This window comes from Chiloscyllium plagiosum, chromosome 20 (genome assembly GCF_004010195.1).
Source record: "Chiloscyllium plagiosum isolate BGI_BamShark_2017 chromosome 20, ASM401019v2, whole genome shotgun sequence".
NCBI lineage: Eukaryota > Metazoa > Chordata > Chondrichthyes > Orectolobiformes > Hemiscylliidae > Chiloscyllium > Chiloscyllium plagiosum.
The window spans coordinates 1,852,841-1,866,391 of NC_057729.1; the positions used below are offsets into that span (position 1 = coordinate 1,852,841).

General features: G+C 47.3%; 1 protein-coding gene across 3 annotated transcripts in view; it reads left to right on the forward strand.

Moving 5' to 3' along the window:
• LOC122559896 (CD83 antigen-like) overlaps nt 1–13,551 on the forward strand; it is a 25,013-nt gene that overhangs the window by 9,065 nt on the left and 2,397 nt on the right. The window contains exons 3-4 of one of the 3 annotated variants that reach the window (XM_043710005.1): nt 8,980–9,184; nt 12,571–12,761. In XM_043710005.1, the coding sequence (XP_043565940.1) occupies nt 8,980–9,184; nt 12,571–12,761 (396 nt within the window). The remainder of the gene's footprint in view (nt 1–8,979; nt 9,185–12,570; nt 12,762–13,551) is intronic. The other 2 variants (XM_043710006.1, XM_043710007.1) reach the window with 2 other exon arrangements.

Below are 13,551 nucleotides of genomic sequence, written 5' to 3' on the forward strand. Positions count from 1 at the left end.
TGTGTGTGTGAGAGACTGTGTGTGTGTGAGAGACTGTGTGTGTGTGTGAGAGACTGTGTGTGTGTGTGAGAGACTGTGTGGGAGTGCGTGTGTGTGAGCGAGTGTGTGTGTGAATGAGTTGTGTGAGAGTGTGTATGTGTGTCAGTCTGTCTGTATGCGTGTGCGCGCGCATGAATGTTTCACTGTGTGTATCAATCTGCCTGTGTATATGTGCATGTGCATGTGTGTCTGTCTCTGTCTATTGGTGGAGGAGTGGGAAATAAAGCTACCAATAAATTACAATTAAAACTAAACAGTACAGGAGGAAATGTGTCAGGATGAGCCCCATCGGCAGTGAGAATTCTGGAAGGAAATCTAATCATGGTGATTAGGAGGGCTGCTGGGGATGGAGGGAGAGTTTTGGGGGTAAGAGTTTGGGTTGAGGGATGTATCGGAGGGGATGTTGGGGAAGGGGTTTGGGGATGTGGGTTGTGACAGAAAGTCCCAAAGATGAAAGAATCAAGATTATGAAATTGAAAGATGAGAAGTGAATTGGGAAAAATTGGGGCTGGTGTAGTGGATGGCGAGGGTGTTGCTGATGAGGAATGGATAAAGAGCCTTTTATAAGGGAGAAATGTTACATCCCTTTGAGAGGCGGAAGGCAGCTCTGAACTCTCTCTCAACTGCAACTGAGGTCTCACTAAAAACAGATAGAGTGAGTGTGTGAGAGAGAACGAGAGAGAGAGATAACTGTTGGCTCAGTTACCAAGACTTGGTTTGAGATTCCTGAGCTGGCCTGAAGGACTGGCCAACAACCACATCATTCTCTGTGTGTGTGTCTCTCTCTCTCTCTCTGTTTCGCTCTCTCTCAAATTCTTTTATTTCAGTGATGCATTAAGCAATTTCCCTGCAGAGTTATTCTTCTCTTCCTGGTGTGGCTGGAGTCATCCTCTGGGGTTTTGCTGCAATTTCCAGCTTCTCTGAATTCAGGTATTAGTAAAGACTGCTTAGGGACACACAACAATATAACTCTACATTTTCAGGCTTTCTGAAAGAACCCCCTATGGGGTCTCGGGTTCAAATTTCTGAAATGTAGGCATTGTAAAAGCATCCTCAGGGGAGTCCAGCAATAGAATTCTGCTGAATTCAAAGCATTTCTTAAGCCCTGGCAGGAGCCTTTTACTCCCAGTGGAGTTTTTTTTACAAAACATGTGTTGCTGACATGTTGACAGATTGCTCATTGAAGTGTTAGGTACATACACAAGGCTAGCCATTTAGGGGAGGTGTTGGAGGGGAGAAGGGAGAGAGACCCACACCCACACCCACCCACACAGACACACACACACACACACACACAGACCCTCACATCCTTTTACCCTCATTTATCTCTCTCTGTGTCTGTCCGTCTCTACCTGCGAGACTCCCACGTTTAATGCGTCTCAACACAGGCAGAGCGAGCAAGTGCTAAAGTTCTCAACGAAAGGACGCTAAAGCAGTGGGACACTGAGAGGTCACGAGAGCCATTAGCATGTTGGCCTAGTCTTCAGGCTGCAGATATTGAAATTGCCCGTACACATTAGGAGCAGCCAGAGTATGTCGGCCCTAGCTGTGAGGCCAGAACGAGCGATGGAATTTTTCCCTCAATGACAGCTGTCTGTTGGGGTGGTAATCTGATCAAAGGCTGATATTAAATTCAACTTCTGCTCACATCAGGGTATTAGTGATGTACAGCTTAATAACCCCAGCGGCTGGGAAAGTGCTGCCTTGGCAACTGGATGGAAATTGGGCTCATAATGTATTCATGGCAATAACGACCTGGGGGCCACAAAGCACACTCTCAGGAGAGAGCACTTCACCCTGAGTGAGACTTGTCTGGGCGAGGAAAAAAAAGAAAATCACTTCACAATAGACAGGAAGAGAATACTGAGGAGTTGGCACAGGCTCCAATCTGGGGAAGATGAAATGAAACTGGAGAGAGGAGCAGATTAAAGGCATTTTAGTGGATAGGGTAGAGCAGCAACTCCGAGAAAACACTGAGGGGCTTTGAAAGCACTTGCTTGCTCACTCACCTACCAACTCTCACTCACTCACTCACTCACCTACCCACTCACTCACTCACTCACCTACCCACTCACTCACTCATCCACTCACCCACTCAATCACCCATCCACTCACTCATTCACTCTCTCTCACTCACACACACTCACTCTCACACTCTCTCACTCACACTCACTCACAGAACACTCTCTCACTAAATCACTCTCTCAATCACACAAGTGTCTGGCAGCCCCCAATGGAAAGACAATAAGGGGATGAGGGACCTTGACCCTCACACTCTCTCACTCACACTCACTCACAGAACACTCTCTCACTAAATCACTCTCTCAATCACACAAGTGTCTGGCAGCCCCCAATGGAAAGACAATAAGGGGATGAGGGACCTTGACCTCACTCCAAGGTCTTCATCCTCACAAGGAGATAGGGCCACAGCAGCAGGCACCCAGCCTGAGGAGGAACCAGACACAGGCCCCCTCCAGAAATTCCCCTCAGAATACACCAGAGGGAGCCTGATCATGAGCCTTCACTCAGCCTGCCGCACTCAGCACTATGAGTCTTCAGGCTAAGGAGGGTACCACTGTCTCTGGGTGGGGCACTCTCGGCGTGTCTGGGGCCCTTTAGCTATGAGTACCTTCTGGGTCACCCAACCAAACGTCCAAGGCAAATGGGCTCCACTGTAGGGTCAGCTGACTGTGCCAAATTCTGTGGACCATGGGATTGCACCCAAACATAATGGGATAGCAAGCAAGAAGGTGACCTTGTGAGGATACCAAGCCAGGGCAAGTGACATTCCACTGTAAGCGCTGTCTCATGTTTGTAAACATACTATTCATTTTTCATCAGCATCTGTGTGAATTAATGTCTGTCCAGCTGAAGTTACAAAGCCATCTTTAGCAGTTCTCAATGTTTATGGCTAAAGGAGTATGGACTGTGGGAACTTGGATGATGCTTGCAAGTTTGGAAACGTGCGTGAACCTTCCCAGGTCACAATGTATTGTTTGTGCACCACAGCCATTCGTGGGATTGATTCATGATGCTGTGCTCGAGAGTGCTCATGGCCAGGGCTTGATGTTCACACAGTCGGCTCATTCCTGAGCTTCACATCCAGCACTTATGCTTTCAGGTGTCTCTCAGCTGCAGGGTACAGAGCCTGTGTAATGCTGTTACCCTTTACTGAGCCTCATGTCACTCAGAAATAAAGCTCCTGTCCCTCACAAACAAAATATTTATCCTGCCCACTCCAGGTTTAGTGGCAGCCATTTTCAGTTCTCACTCACTGTGTGTGTTACAATGGAAGGAAATGTAGAGTCGCTACAGTATGGAAGCAGGCCTTTCGGCCCATCAGGTCCATTCCGACTGTCTGACGACCATCCCACCCAGACCCACCCATCCCTGTGACACCGCATTTCGCATGGCTAACCCACCTAGCCGACACATGACTGGACAGTATGGGCAATTTAACATGACCAACTGACCAAACCTGCACTTAGAGTCATAGAGATGTACAGCACGGAAACAGACTCTTCGGTCCAACGTCTCCATGCCGACCAGATATCCTAAATTAATCTAGTCCTATTTGTCAGCACTTGGCCCATATCCCTCCAAACCTGTAATTGTACCAGCTTCCACCACTTCCTCTGGCAGCTCATTCCATACACACACACTCTCTGTGTGAAAAACGTTGCCCCTTAGTTCCCTTTTATATCTTTCCCCTCTCACCCTAAACCTATGCCCTCTAGTTCTGGACTCCCCGACCCCAGGGAAAATACTTTTCTATTTACTTATCCATGCCCCTCATGATTTTATAAACCTCTATAAGGTCACTCCTCAGCCTCCGACGCTCCAGGGAAAACTGCTCCAGCCTGTTCAGCTTATCCCTACACCTCAAATCCTCCAACTCTGAAAACATTCTTATAAATCTTTTCTGAACTTTTCAAGTTTCATAACATCCTTCTAATAGGAGAGAGACCAGAATGGCACACAGTATTCCAACAGTGGCCTAACCAATGTCCTGTATAGCTGCAACCATGACCTCCCAACTCCTGTACTCAATACTCTGACCAATAAAGGAAAGCATACCAAACACCTTCTTCACTATCCTATCTACCTGCGACTCCAAGGTCTCTTTGTTCAGCAACACTCCCCAGGGCCAGGGCCTTCCCAATAAGTGTGTAAGTCCTGCTCTTTCCAAAATGTAGCACCTCACACCTTTAGACTCTGGAAGGAAACCCACACAGACAAGGGTGAAGGTGGGGGGGGGGTTGGAATTGTGCAAACTCCATACAGACAGTCACCCATGACTGGAATTGAACCCGGGTCCCTGGCACTGTGCTAACCACTGAGCCACCGTGCTGCCCGAAACAGTCATCATGCTTCACACAATGAATCTCGGATTTAGCCACTTACCCTTGGGTTTTGAACGTCCCATGTAAAGTCTTCAGAGTAAAGTGTTTGATGTGGGGTTTGAGTTGTTCTGAGAGTGGGCATGTTGATGGGGCTGGGTCAGTATTGTGGGGATGCAGTGTTAAGGAGGATGGTGTTCCTGAAGCTTGCTGGAGCACATGGGTGGGGGCGGGAGGGTTGGAGAGGCAGGGACAGGCCTCTGCTTGGTGATCTAGCAAAGACCCACTGCCAGTAAACTGTTTGTGGAGAATGGGAAGTGGGATGTAAACAAGGATTAGATTAGATTAGATGCATTTATTGTCACTGGTGTTACAAATACAATGGAAAATGTTGCTTAGTGTTGCCCCATTTTGAAAGACAGAAAACTTTTTAAAAATTGCGGAATATAAAGCCAAAAAATAAAGCAAAAAATTCATCTTCACGTTTCCTTTATGTTACGTCTCAAAACAACCATTGTCTCCACCTCCTCTGCTGGCACTCCATGGGCACCTCCAACTTGGGCCTAACCACCACTTCACCACCTCCGCTGCCACCATGGATCCTGCACCGGGCCCACCAATGCCACCTCTGTTGCCATGGTGACTGGTTGCTGTTGCCATGAGTACAGTGCTGGACCGCGAACACCACCTCAGCTGCCGAAGCCACCTTCCTCCGCCCGGGCCTGCTGACGCCATCTTGGAGGGGGGGGGGATCACAATCCGGGAGCACCTACCTTTCTCCTTGAGGGAACACATCTGCTTTGAATCTCCTGCATCCCCTTCTTGCCTGACTCTGACACTGTCGCCATCCAAACGCCAATTTCCAGTCTGTGCTTTGCCACATTACATTAGTAAACTGCACCCTTTCCCAATAGAAACATTTTGCTCTCAGTTTGACTAACTTTTTCACCTACTCTGTCAAACTCTGTTTTAATCCTCATCAACCAAGTGCTTTCCTATTGATAAGGCAACATTAGTTTTACAAAATACTTGTCAGAATTCTAAGTCCTTACTGGGATTTTACCCGAATCCTAACCCTAATACTCTTGTTGTGGACCCGGCCAGACCCCCTCAGAACATTTTAAGAAGCTAACCCAGACCTTCTTTGTTGGTTGTTTTAAGCAGGTGTACAGTGGATATTCCAGGAGGGATGCAGCTGGCCCAACCACTTAGTTTTAAACAAAACAGAAATTATTTGCAAGATTTACCGAATGAGACACAAACGAAAGAGAGCAGAATAGAGAATAATGTAACGTATCTGATAACCAAACAGATTATCTCAATTTAATGGATCCATTCCAAATACTTGCCACAATCCCCATAAACACTCCTTTGGCAAAAAAAGGTAAAATCAAACACAGGGTCTTACAGGAAGATATCAGAGACAGAGATGGCTGAGAGATTCAGCACAAAACACCTTCGTCCATGTAGCTGTTTCTTTGACCAAAAGTCTCAAAACAAAGTGACCAGCAGCAAACTAAATCAGAAGAGAAATGCTGAGCTGGGAGACTGGCCACTGGCCATTTTGGTCTTTTTTCTAACTATACTTTAATGGTATCTATAAGCTAATACTCTCAAGTAGCTATCGATACCCTCAGCTCACTTCTCTTGCTCACTAAACTCCTTGCATTAAAGTAAAACCACATCTGTACAAGAACATTGTCGTACTCTCCTCTACCTTCCATTTTCATTTACTCATTCCCCGCATTCCACTCCCAAATTTGCTTCCTTTTACTTTGGATCCACACTACGTTTCCCATTCCCCCATCGAGCTGGTTTTAAAACCCATCCGTAATACTCACACACCTCCCCATGCCTGCTGGTGGAATTTCACAGATTCAGTTTCCCCGGAACTGTCCCAGGAATCTAAAGCCCTCCCCTCGTGCACCATTTTCCTGCTTTCTCATCCTATTTCTACAGGCACCGACGTGTAGCACTGAGATTGTAACCTTTGAAATTCTGACTTTCATCCTCTATCTCTTTAAACTCTGCCTGCAGGACCCCACCTCTCTTATAACCGCTGTAATCATGTACCACGGTCCCTCGGTGTCTGCTCTTCTCCATCTGGGGCCACTCAGTGACATCCTTGATCCTGACACCTGGGGGAGACACTTCCTCTAGATTTCACATCTGTGACCTCAAAAATGTCCTGACACTTACATCTCTTAGTGAATTCCCAATCTTCCTGCTCCCCATGTACAGCTGCAGCTGTAATTACCACCACAATATTGTCTTAACATTCATTTGTGGCCGGGCCGGCACTGATTACCCATCCCTAGTTGCCCTTCAGAAAGTGGGGGTGAGCTGCCTTCTTGAACAGCTGCAGTCCACCTGCTGTCGGTAGACCCACAATGTTCTGAGGGAGGGAGTTCCAGGATTTTGACCCAGCAATAGTGAAGGAACGGAGATATATTTTCATCTCAGGACAGTGGATGGCTTGGAGGGGAACCTGCAGGGGCTGGTGTTCCCATGTATCTGCTGCCCTTGTCCTTCTAGTTGGAAGGTGCTGTCTAATGATCATTGGTGAAATTCTGCAGTGTACCTTGTAGATGACACATACTACTGCTCCTGTGCAGTGGTGGTGTGGGGGATGGATGCCCTCTTGAACTGACCCACCTGTCCATTTCCTTCCAACCTATCAGCTCCACCCTCCCCACCAACCTATCACAATCAACCTTTCCAGCTACCTAACCGCCAGCCCCACCTCCACCCACTTATTTCTCAGCCCCCTTCCCTCCCCCAATTCCTAATGAAGGGCTTATGCCCAAAACATCGATTTTTCTACACCTCGGATGCTGCCTGACCTGCTGTGCTTTTCCAGCACCACACTCCCGACTCTGATTTCCAGCATCTGCAGTCCTCACTTTCTCTCAGTGGCTTGTGGATTTGGTGCCAATCAAGCGGGCTGCTTTATCCTGGTTCTTGAGTTTTGGAGCTCCGCCCATCCTGGCAAGTGGGAAGTATTCGATCACATTCCTGATTTGTGCCTTATGGATGGTGGATAGGCTCCGGAGAGTCATGAGGTGAGTTACTCAACACAGCTTTCCTAGCCTCTGACCTGCTCTGTAGCCACTGTGTTAATGTGGTGAGTGCAGTTGGGTTTCTGGTCAATGGTAGCACCCAGGATGTTGATAGAGGGGTTCAATGATGGTAATACCATTGAATATCAAGGAGTGCTGGCTACATTGTCTCTTATTGGAGATGGACATTACCTGCAAATGGTGCAAACTTTGGCCCAAGTCTGGATATTGTCCAGATCATGTTGCATTTGAGCAAGGACTGCTTCAATATCTGAGGAGTCGTGACTGGTGCTGAATACTGTGCAATCATCAGTGAACAACCCCACTCTGACCTTATGATGGAGGGAAGGTCGTTGCTGAAGATGGTTGGGCCTCGGACACTACCCTGAGGAAGTCCTGCAGAGATGTCCCGAAACTGTGATGACTGACCTCCAACAACCACAACCATCCTCCTATGTGCCAGGTATGACTCCAACCAACTGTTAACTGTGGACTGGTGTAGCCCTCAGAGCAACCCTCATTCTCAGCAGCATTCAGAACCGAACAGCAGGTGGAGAGCAATATGGGATTCATCAGAGTTTGCCCTGCCTGCCCGGTCCTTTGTATCCTTCGGCCAGTTACCCATTTTTACTCAATCTGCACACATTGCTGAAGGTGGTCTCTCTGCAGATTCAACGTGCTGGCCTCAGAGCTCTCAGCCTGAGAGGGGCCTCTGTAATGATCCCAGGAACTGCTGGGGTTCAGAAAGTTTCACCTGAATCTGTCCTAATGGGCAATGCTTCCAGGACATGTGATCACCCAGGAGGCATCAAGAATTTCCTACCTGGCACAGGAAGAGCATTCATAGGCTTTCATTTATAGACAGCTAGTGAGATGTACAAGAAAGTAGCTTCACTATGTCCTTAATCTGGTCAAAATAAAAAGCACATCAATTATTTACTCAACATCTTGTGGTCTCTAAACTTGTGGGAGTGGGGGTGGGGTGGGGGGGAGCAGAATAATGACGATTACTTAATCAAATAAGATTTCAAAATTCACTTTCTCATTATTGAGTTAAATTTCCACAATTGCGAATTTCCTCCTTCAAAATATTTTTTAGCCAACCCGGTTGGACTCTTTGTTGGGCTAACTTTCTCTCCATCAGATGGCAAGAAGCCTCTATACGTGTATTTGTATCTTATTAATAACCTAGCTTTGTGGAATTAACTTGCCCTTCCCAATTAAGTGGGAATGGGAGTGGGGTTGGGTGTGGGTGTGTGATTAGGGTTGAGGTGGCCATGTGAGTGTGAGTTGGGGTGTGAGTGGTTCCCCTGTAAAAAGACCCTGAGCAGGGAGCAGCGGCCCTTCCTGCTGTGGGAGCCTGGTGGAAACTAGCTCGGTATTGGGCAGTGTGGTTGGACTCGGATCTGGAAGAAGGTCCTCCCCGTGTTCACTGGTTATAGAGCAGGCTGGAGAATGACGTGGGGACACAGCTGTGTTTTTGACAAGACAACAATCCCAACAAAATGACTAACTTCAAACTTTCCCTTCCACTTCCAAAGGTAGGCGAGGCAACGCTGAGCGGAATTATTCGGAAGGCTGGAAATGAAATGATTCGTTACAAGCATTTCAATGGGAATGCGATGATTACTGAGAATGACTCACTCGTCATTGCTCGGGTGACTGAAGACGATGCTGGAATATATCGCTGCTCCCTACTTGCCCCACTTGGGGGTATGAATCAGGATGGAGATGTGACCCTTTCAGGTAGGGCTTCTGCAGCTGGTTCGGTTCAGTCACTGACAGGCTCGGAAATTAGGGAACAAGGATTCCAATCCCATAACATTCCGAACACAGTGAAGATCTGGAGAGCAACTGGGGAAACTAGAGGACATTGACAAGGGTCAACATTTTGGGGAATAAGTAATCAATGGGATTCAGTGAAGAGGCTGCAGGAGATGGTTGAAGATGTTTTGGGATCAGTCTCTGGGTCAGAGGATCCAGAGTGGCCCCCGAACTCAGTTTTAAACCTCACAGACCCAGGAGCTGACTATCAGGGAACTGCATGTCCCCAACTCCCTGAGAGCACTAGGTCAGACTTTGTGAGACTTGAAAACTGTCGTTAAAGGTGAAAATTGGCCCCAAAATCTAGATAAAGGTGATCAACCAATTGTAAAATATAGCAGAGGAAAAATTCCCAAATACAGAAACTTCAAGTGCTTTTAGTGGAAGGTCTATGAACAAAATGGTGAAGAGAAGGAAGTTTGCTTCAGGATGTATTTTCAATCTCACAGGCATTCAGATTAACTCGGTGATAGATTCCTCAGGGATCGTACAATCCCTACAGTGTGCATTCAGCCCATCGAATCCACACCGTCCATCCAATGAGCATCCCAACCACAACCTTTTCCCTGTATTTCGCATGGCTAATCCACCTAGCCTGCACATCACTGGACAACGTAGGGTATGGCCAATCCTGCATATGTTTGGACTGTGGGGGGAAACTGGATTACTGGGAGGAACCCCACTCATCCACTGGGAGAATGTGCAAACTCCAGGGTGGAATCGAACCCAGGCCCCTGGTGCTGTGAAGTAGCCGTGTTTACCACTGAGCCACTGTGCTATCCTATGGTTGGTCCATCATGATAGAGTTTAACCTGGTTTCTAATGGCAGACTGCCAACTAACCAGTCCTGCAATGTTTTAATGGAATCTTGTTTTCAGTTGAAACCAGCCCTGTATTAACCAGCCTGATGGTGATGTAAGAAAATGAAAAATACACACATAGAATTCCCATGACTGCTGGAGGAGGTGGGGGGGAGGGGGATCAAATTCTGTCTCCACTGTCCTTCTGCCATGTTAACTCTTTGAAAGGATTCTCCAATCAGTCTCAGTCTTCTTTTCATTCCCCAGAGCCCAGCACTTTGAGTGTTAATCCCCTGTCCTTTTGACTGTTAATTGGCATTTACCATCAAGCAGGGCTGTCCACAGGTTCCATTCTTACTCCTCTCTCCCAGTGACAGAGTCCCTGGCAATGGCTGCTCTTCCTGCTCCCATCCTGTTCCCTCTGGTGTTCCCTGAGAATTGATCTTTATCTCCCCACCCCCCAATCTCTGCACATTTCCCCTCAGTGTCAACGTCCTGTGTAACGTGTTAGTTTCCCTGGGTACACTGATGATACCAGCTCACCACCCTCCTGATTCCTCCCCCATCACAAAATTCTCACCCCACGTACATAACATCCAATACCAGATTAAAAAAAAACTTCTTCCAATTTAATATTGGAGAATCAGTGGAATTCTCTTTTTGTTCTTATTGCGTTCTCCCAATCTCGAACGATCAACTGTCCACCTCTCTCCCTGGTAGCATTCTTAGGCTGCTGACACTCCTCTTTCTATCTGTCAGTCAGGGCTCCCTATTGGTCCAGGTTAACAGCCCCAATCAGGGAACTCATATTCTATGAAGTCTACCGGGCTGACCTCGTTACAATCACTGCATCCTTGCCCTTTTGATGTGGATCCGTCAATGATCTGGTCCCATGGATGGCAGTAATACTAGTTGTGGCCAGCCCCTTTGCTGGTGGCACAGCTGAGCAATTGCAGCTACTGCCCTCTGATTGATCGACAGATCACACTGGGTGGACTCTTCAACCCCAGAGTTTGAAGCCTTGGTGCCACATTTGATCCCAAGAGGGATTCCTGACTTTCAGTTTGTCTCACTGCGATGACTGATTGTGCTGGACTTGGCTCTGTCTCCTAGAGTCTTAGAGTCATAGAGATGTACAGCACAGAAACAGACCCTTCGGTCCAACCCATCCATGCCTACCAGATATCCCAACCCAATCTAGTCCCATCTGCCAGCACCCGGCCCATATCCCTCCAAACTCTTCCTATTCATACACCTATCCAAATGCCTCTTAAATGTTGCAATTGTACCAGCCTCCACCACTTCCTCTGGCAGCTCATTCCATACACGTACCACCCTCTGCGTGAAAAAGATGCCCTCTAATTTTGGATTCCCCCAATGCGTGGAAAAAGACCTTGTCTATTTATCCTATCCATGCCCCTTACGATTTCATCAAGGTCACCCCTCAGTCTCCGACGCTCCAGGGAAAATAGCCCCAGCCTGTTCAGCTTCTCCCTGTAGCTCAAACCCTCCAACCCTGGAAACATCACTGTAAGTCTTTTCTGAACCCTTTCAAATTTTACAACGTCCTTCCTATAGCAGGAAGATCAGAATTGAATGCAATATTCCAACAGTGGCCTAACCAATGTCCTGTACAGCCGCAACATGACCTCCCAACTCCTGTACTCAATACTCTGACCAGTAAACAAAAGCATACCAAACGCCTTCTTCACTATCCTATCTACCTGCGACTCCACTTTCAAAGAGCTATGAACCTGCACTCCAAGGTCTCTTTGTTCAGCAACACTCCCCAGGGCAGTGTATAAGTCCTGCTAAGATTTGCCTTTCCAAAATGCAGCACCTCACATTTATTTCGATTAAACTCCATCTTCCACTTCTCAGCCCATTGGCCCATCTGGTCCAGATCCTGTTGTAATCTGAGGTAACCCTCTTTGCTGTCCACTACACCTCCAATTTTGGTGTCATCTGCAAACTTACTAACTGTACCTCTTATGCTCGCATCCAAATTATTTATATAAATGACAAAAAGTAGAGGGCCCAGTACCGATCCTTGTGGCATTCCACTGGTCACAGGCCTCCAGTCTGAAAAACAACCCTCCACCACAACCCTCTGTCTCCAAGATGGAGAATGAGAGAAAATTGTGGCTATGAGAGCTGCTCCTTTTTTGAGGTATTCTCAGTGTTGGAGCTGATTTCCCTGAGTTTTGAAAGCATTAATTACTGTTTTTTTAAGCTGTTGCATTGTTTTGGAACTGTGGGAAAAAAAAAGAGATCAAAACAATAGCAGGTTAGAAAGGGAGGAAGAGAGAGAGAACAGATACCACATTGTGGAGGGTGGGGGGTGAAAAAGAAACAAGCAGTGATCTTGCACAGCTGCCTGTCTCAGCTGTTATGTTTCAAGTATCTCTGGACATTGGAGTCTGTTCAAAGAAAAATAAACAGTGAAATTCACAACTGAGTTTGGAGACCAATTAAAGTTCTGATGATGACCTTGTTTTGCCTCCACAGTATGTTTACCCCTGGATCCGGTCACAGAGCCTGCAGTAACCTCACTGAGAAGGACTGCTACTGCTTCGCTGCTTCATTCTCGGTCAGGTGCCTGTATCTGTGTGCCAGTCATTCTCTCGTTCATCACCTGCCTGAGCTTTGTTGCTGTGATAACCATGGTAAAAGGCCTAGCCTGTTACTGCACTGTCTGGGTGAGATTATCCTCAAGTTCTGTACCGTTGTGGCTGTAGGTGATGTCAGAAACACCTGCGAGATGGGTCCCACCTATCAATGCCGAGAGCTGCAAAATCCAACCCTGAAATCCGAGGCAACATGGTGGGATTAAAAAGGATTAGAAACCGATGCTCCTCATTTTCAGGAGCGACTAATCTCCACTCTGTCTGCCCCAGTTACCAAACTGCACATGTAACACTACCCCCAATCAAACTGACCCCCCTCCACATTTGTGTATGTATGTGTCTTGTGTGTGAGAGACTGTAAGTGTGCATGCATGAGTGACTGTAAGTGTAAATGCGTGTGTAAGCGTGTGTGTGTGTCTGTGTGTGCGCGCATGTGACTGTAAGTGTAAATGCGTGTGTATGTGTCCACGCACGTGACTGTAAGTGTAAATGCATGTGTGTGTGTGTCTGTGTGCGCGCACGTGACTGTAAGTGTAAATGCGTGTGTATGTGTGTGCACGCACGTGACTGTAAGTGTAAATGCATGTGTGTGTGTGTCTGTGTGCGCGCACGTGACTGTAAGTGTAAATGCATGTGTGTGTGTGTGTGTGCGCGCACGTGACTGTAAGTGTAAATGCATGTGTGTGTGTGTGTGTGCGCGCACGTGACTGTAAGTGTAAATGCATGTGTGTGTGTGTGTGTGCGCGCACGTGACTGTAAGTGTAAATGCATGTGTGTGTGTGTGTGTGCGCGCACGTGACTGTAAGTGTAAATGCATGTGTGTGTGTGTGTGTGCGCGCACGTGACTGTAAGTGTAAATGCG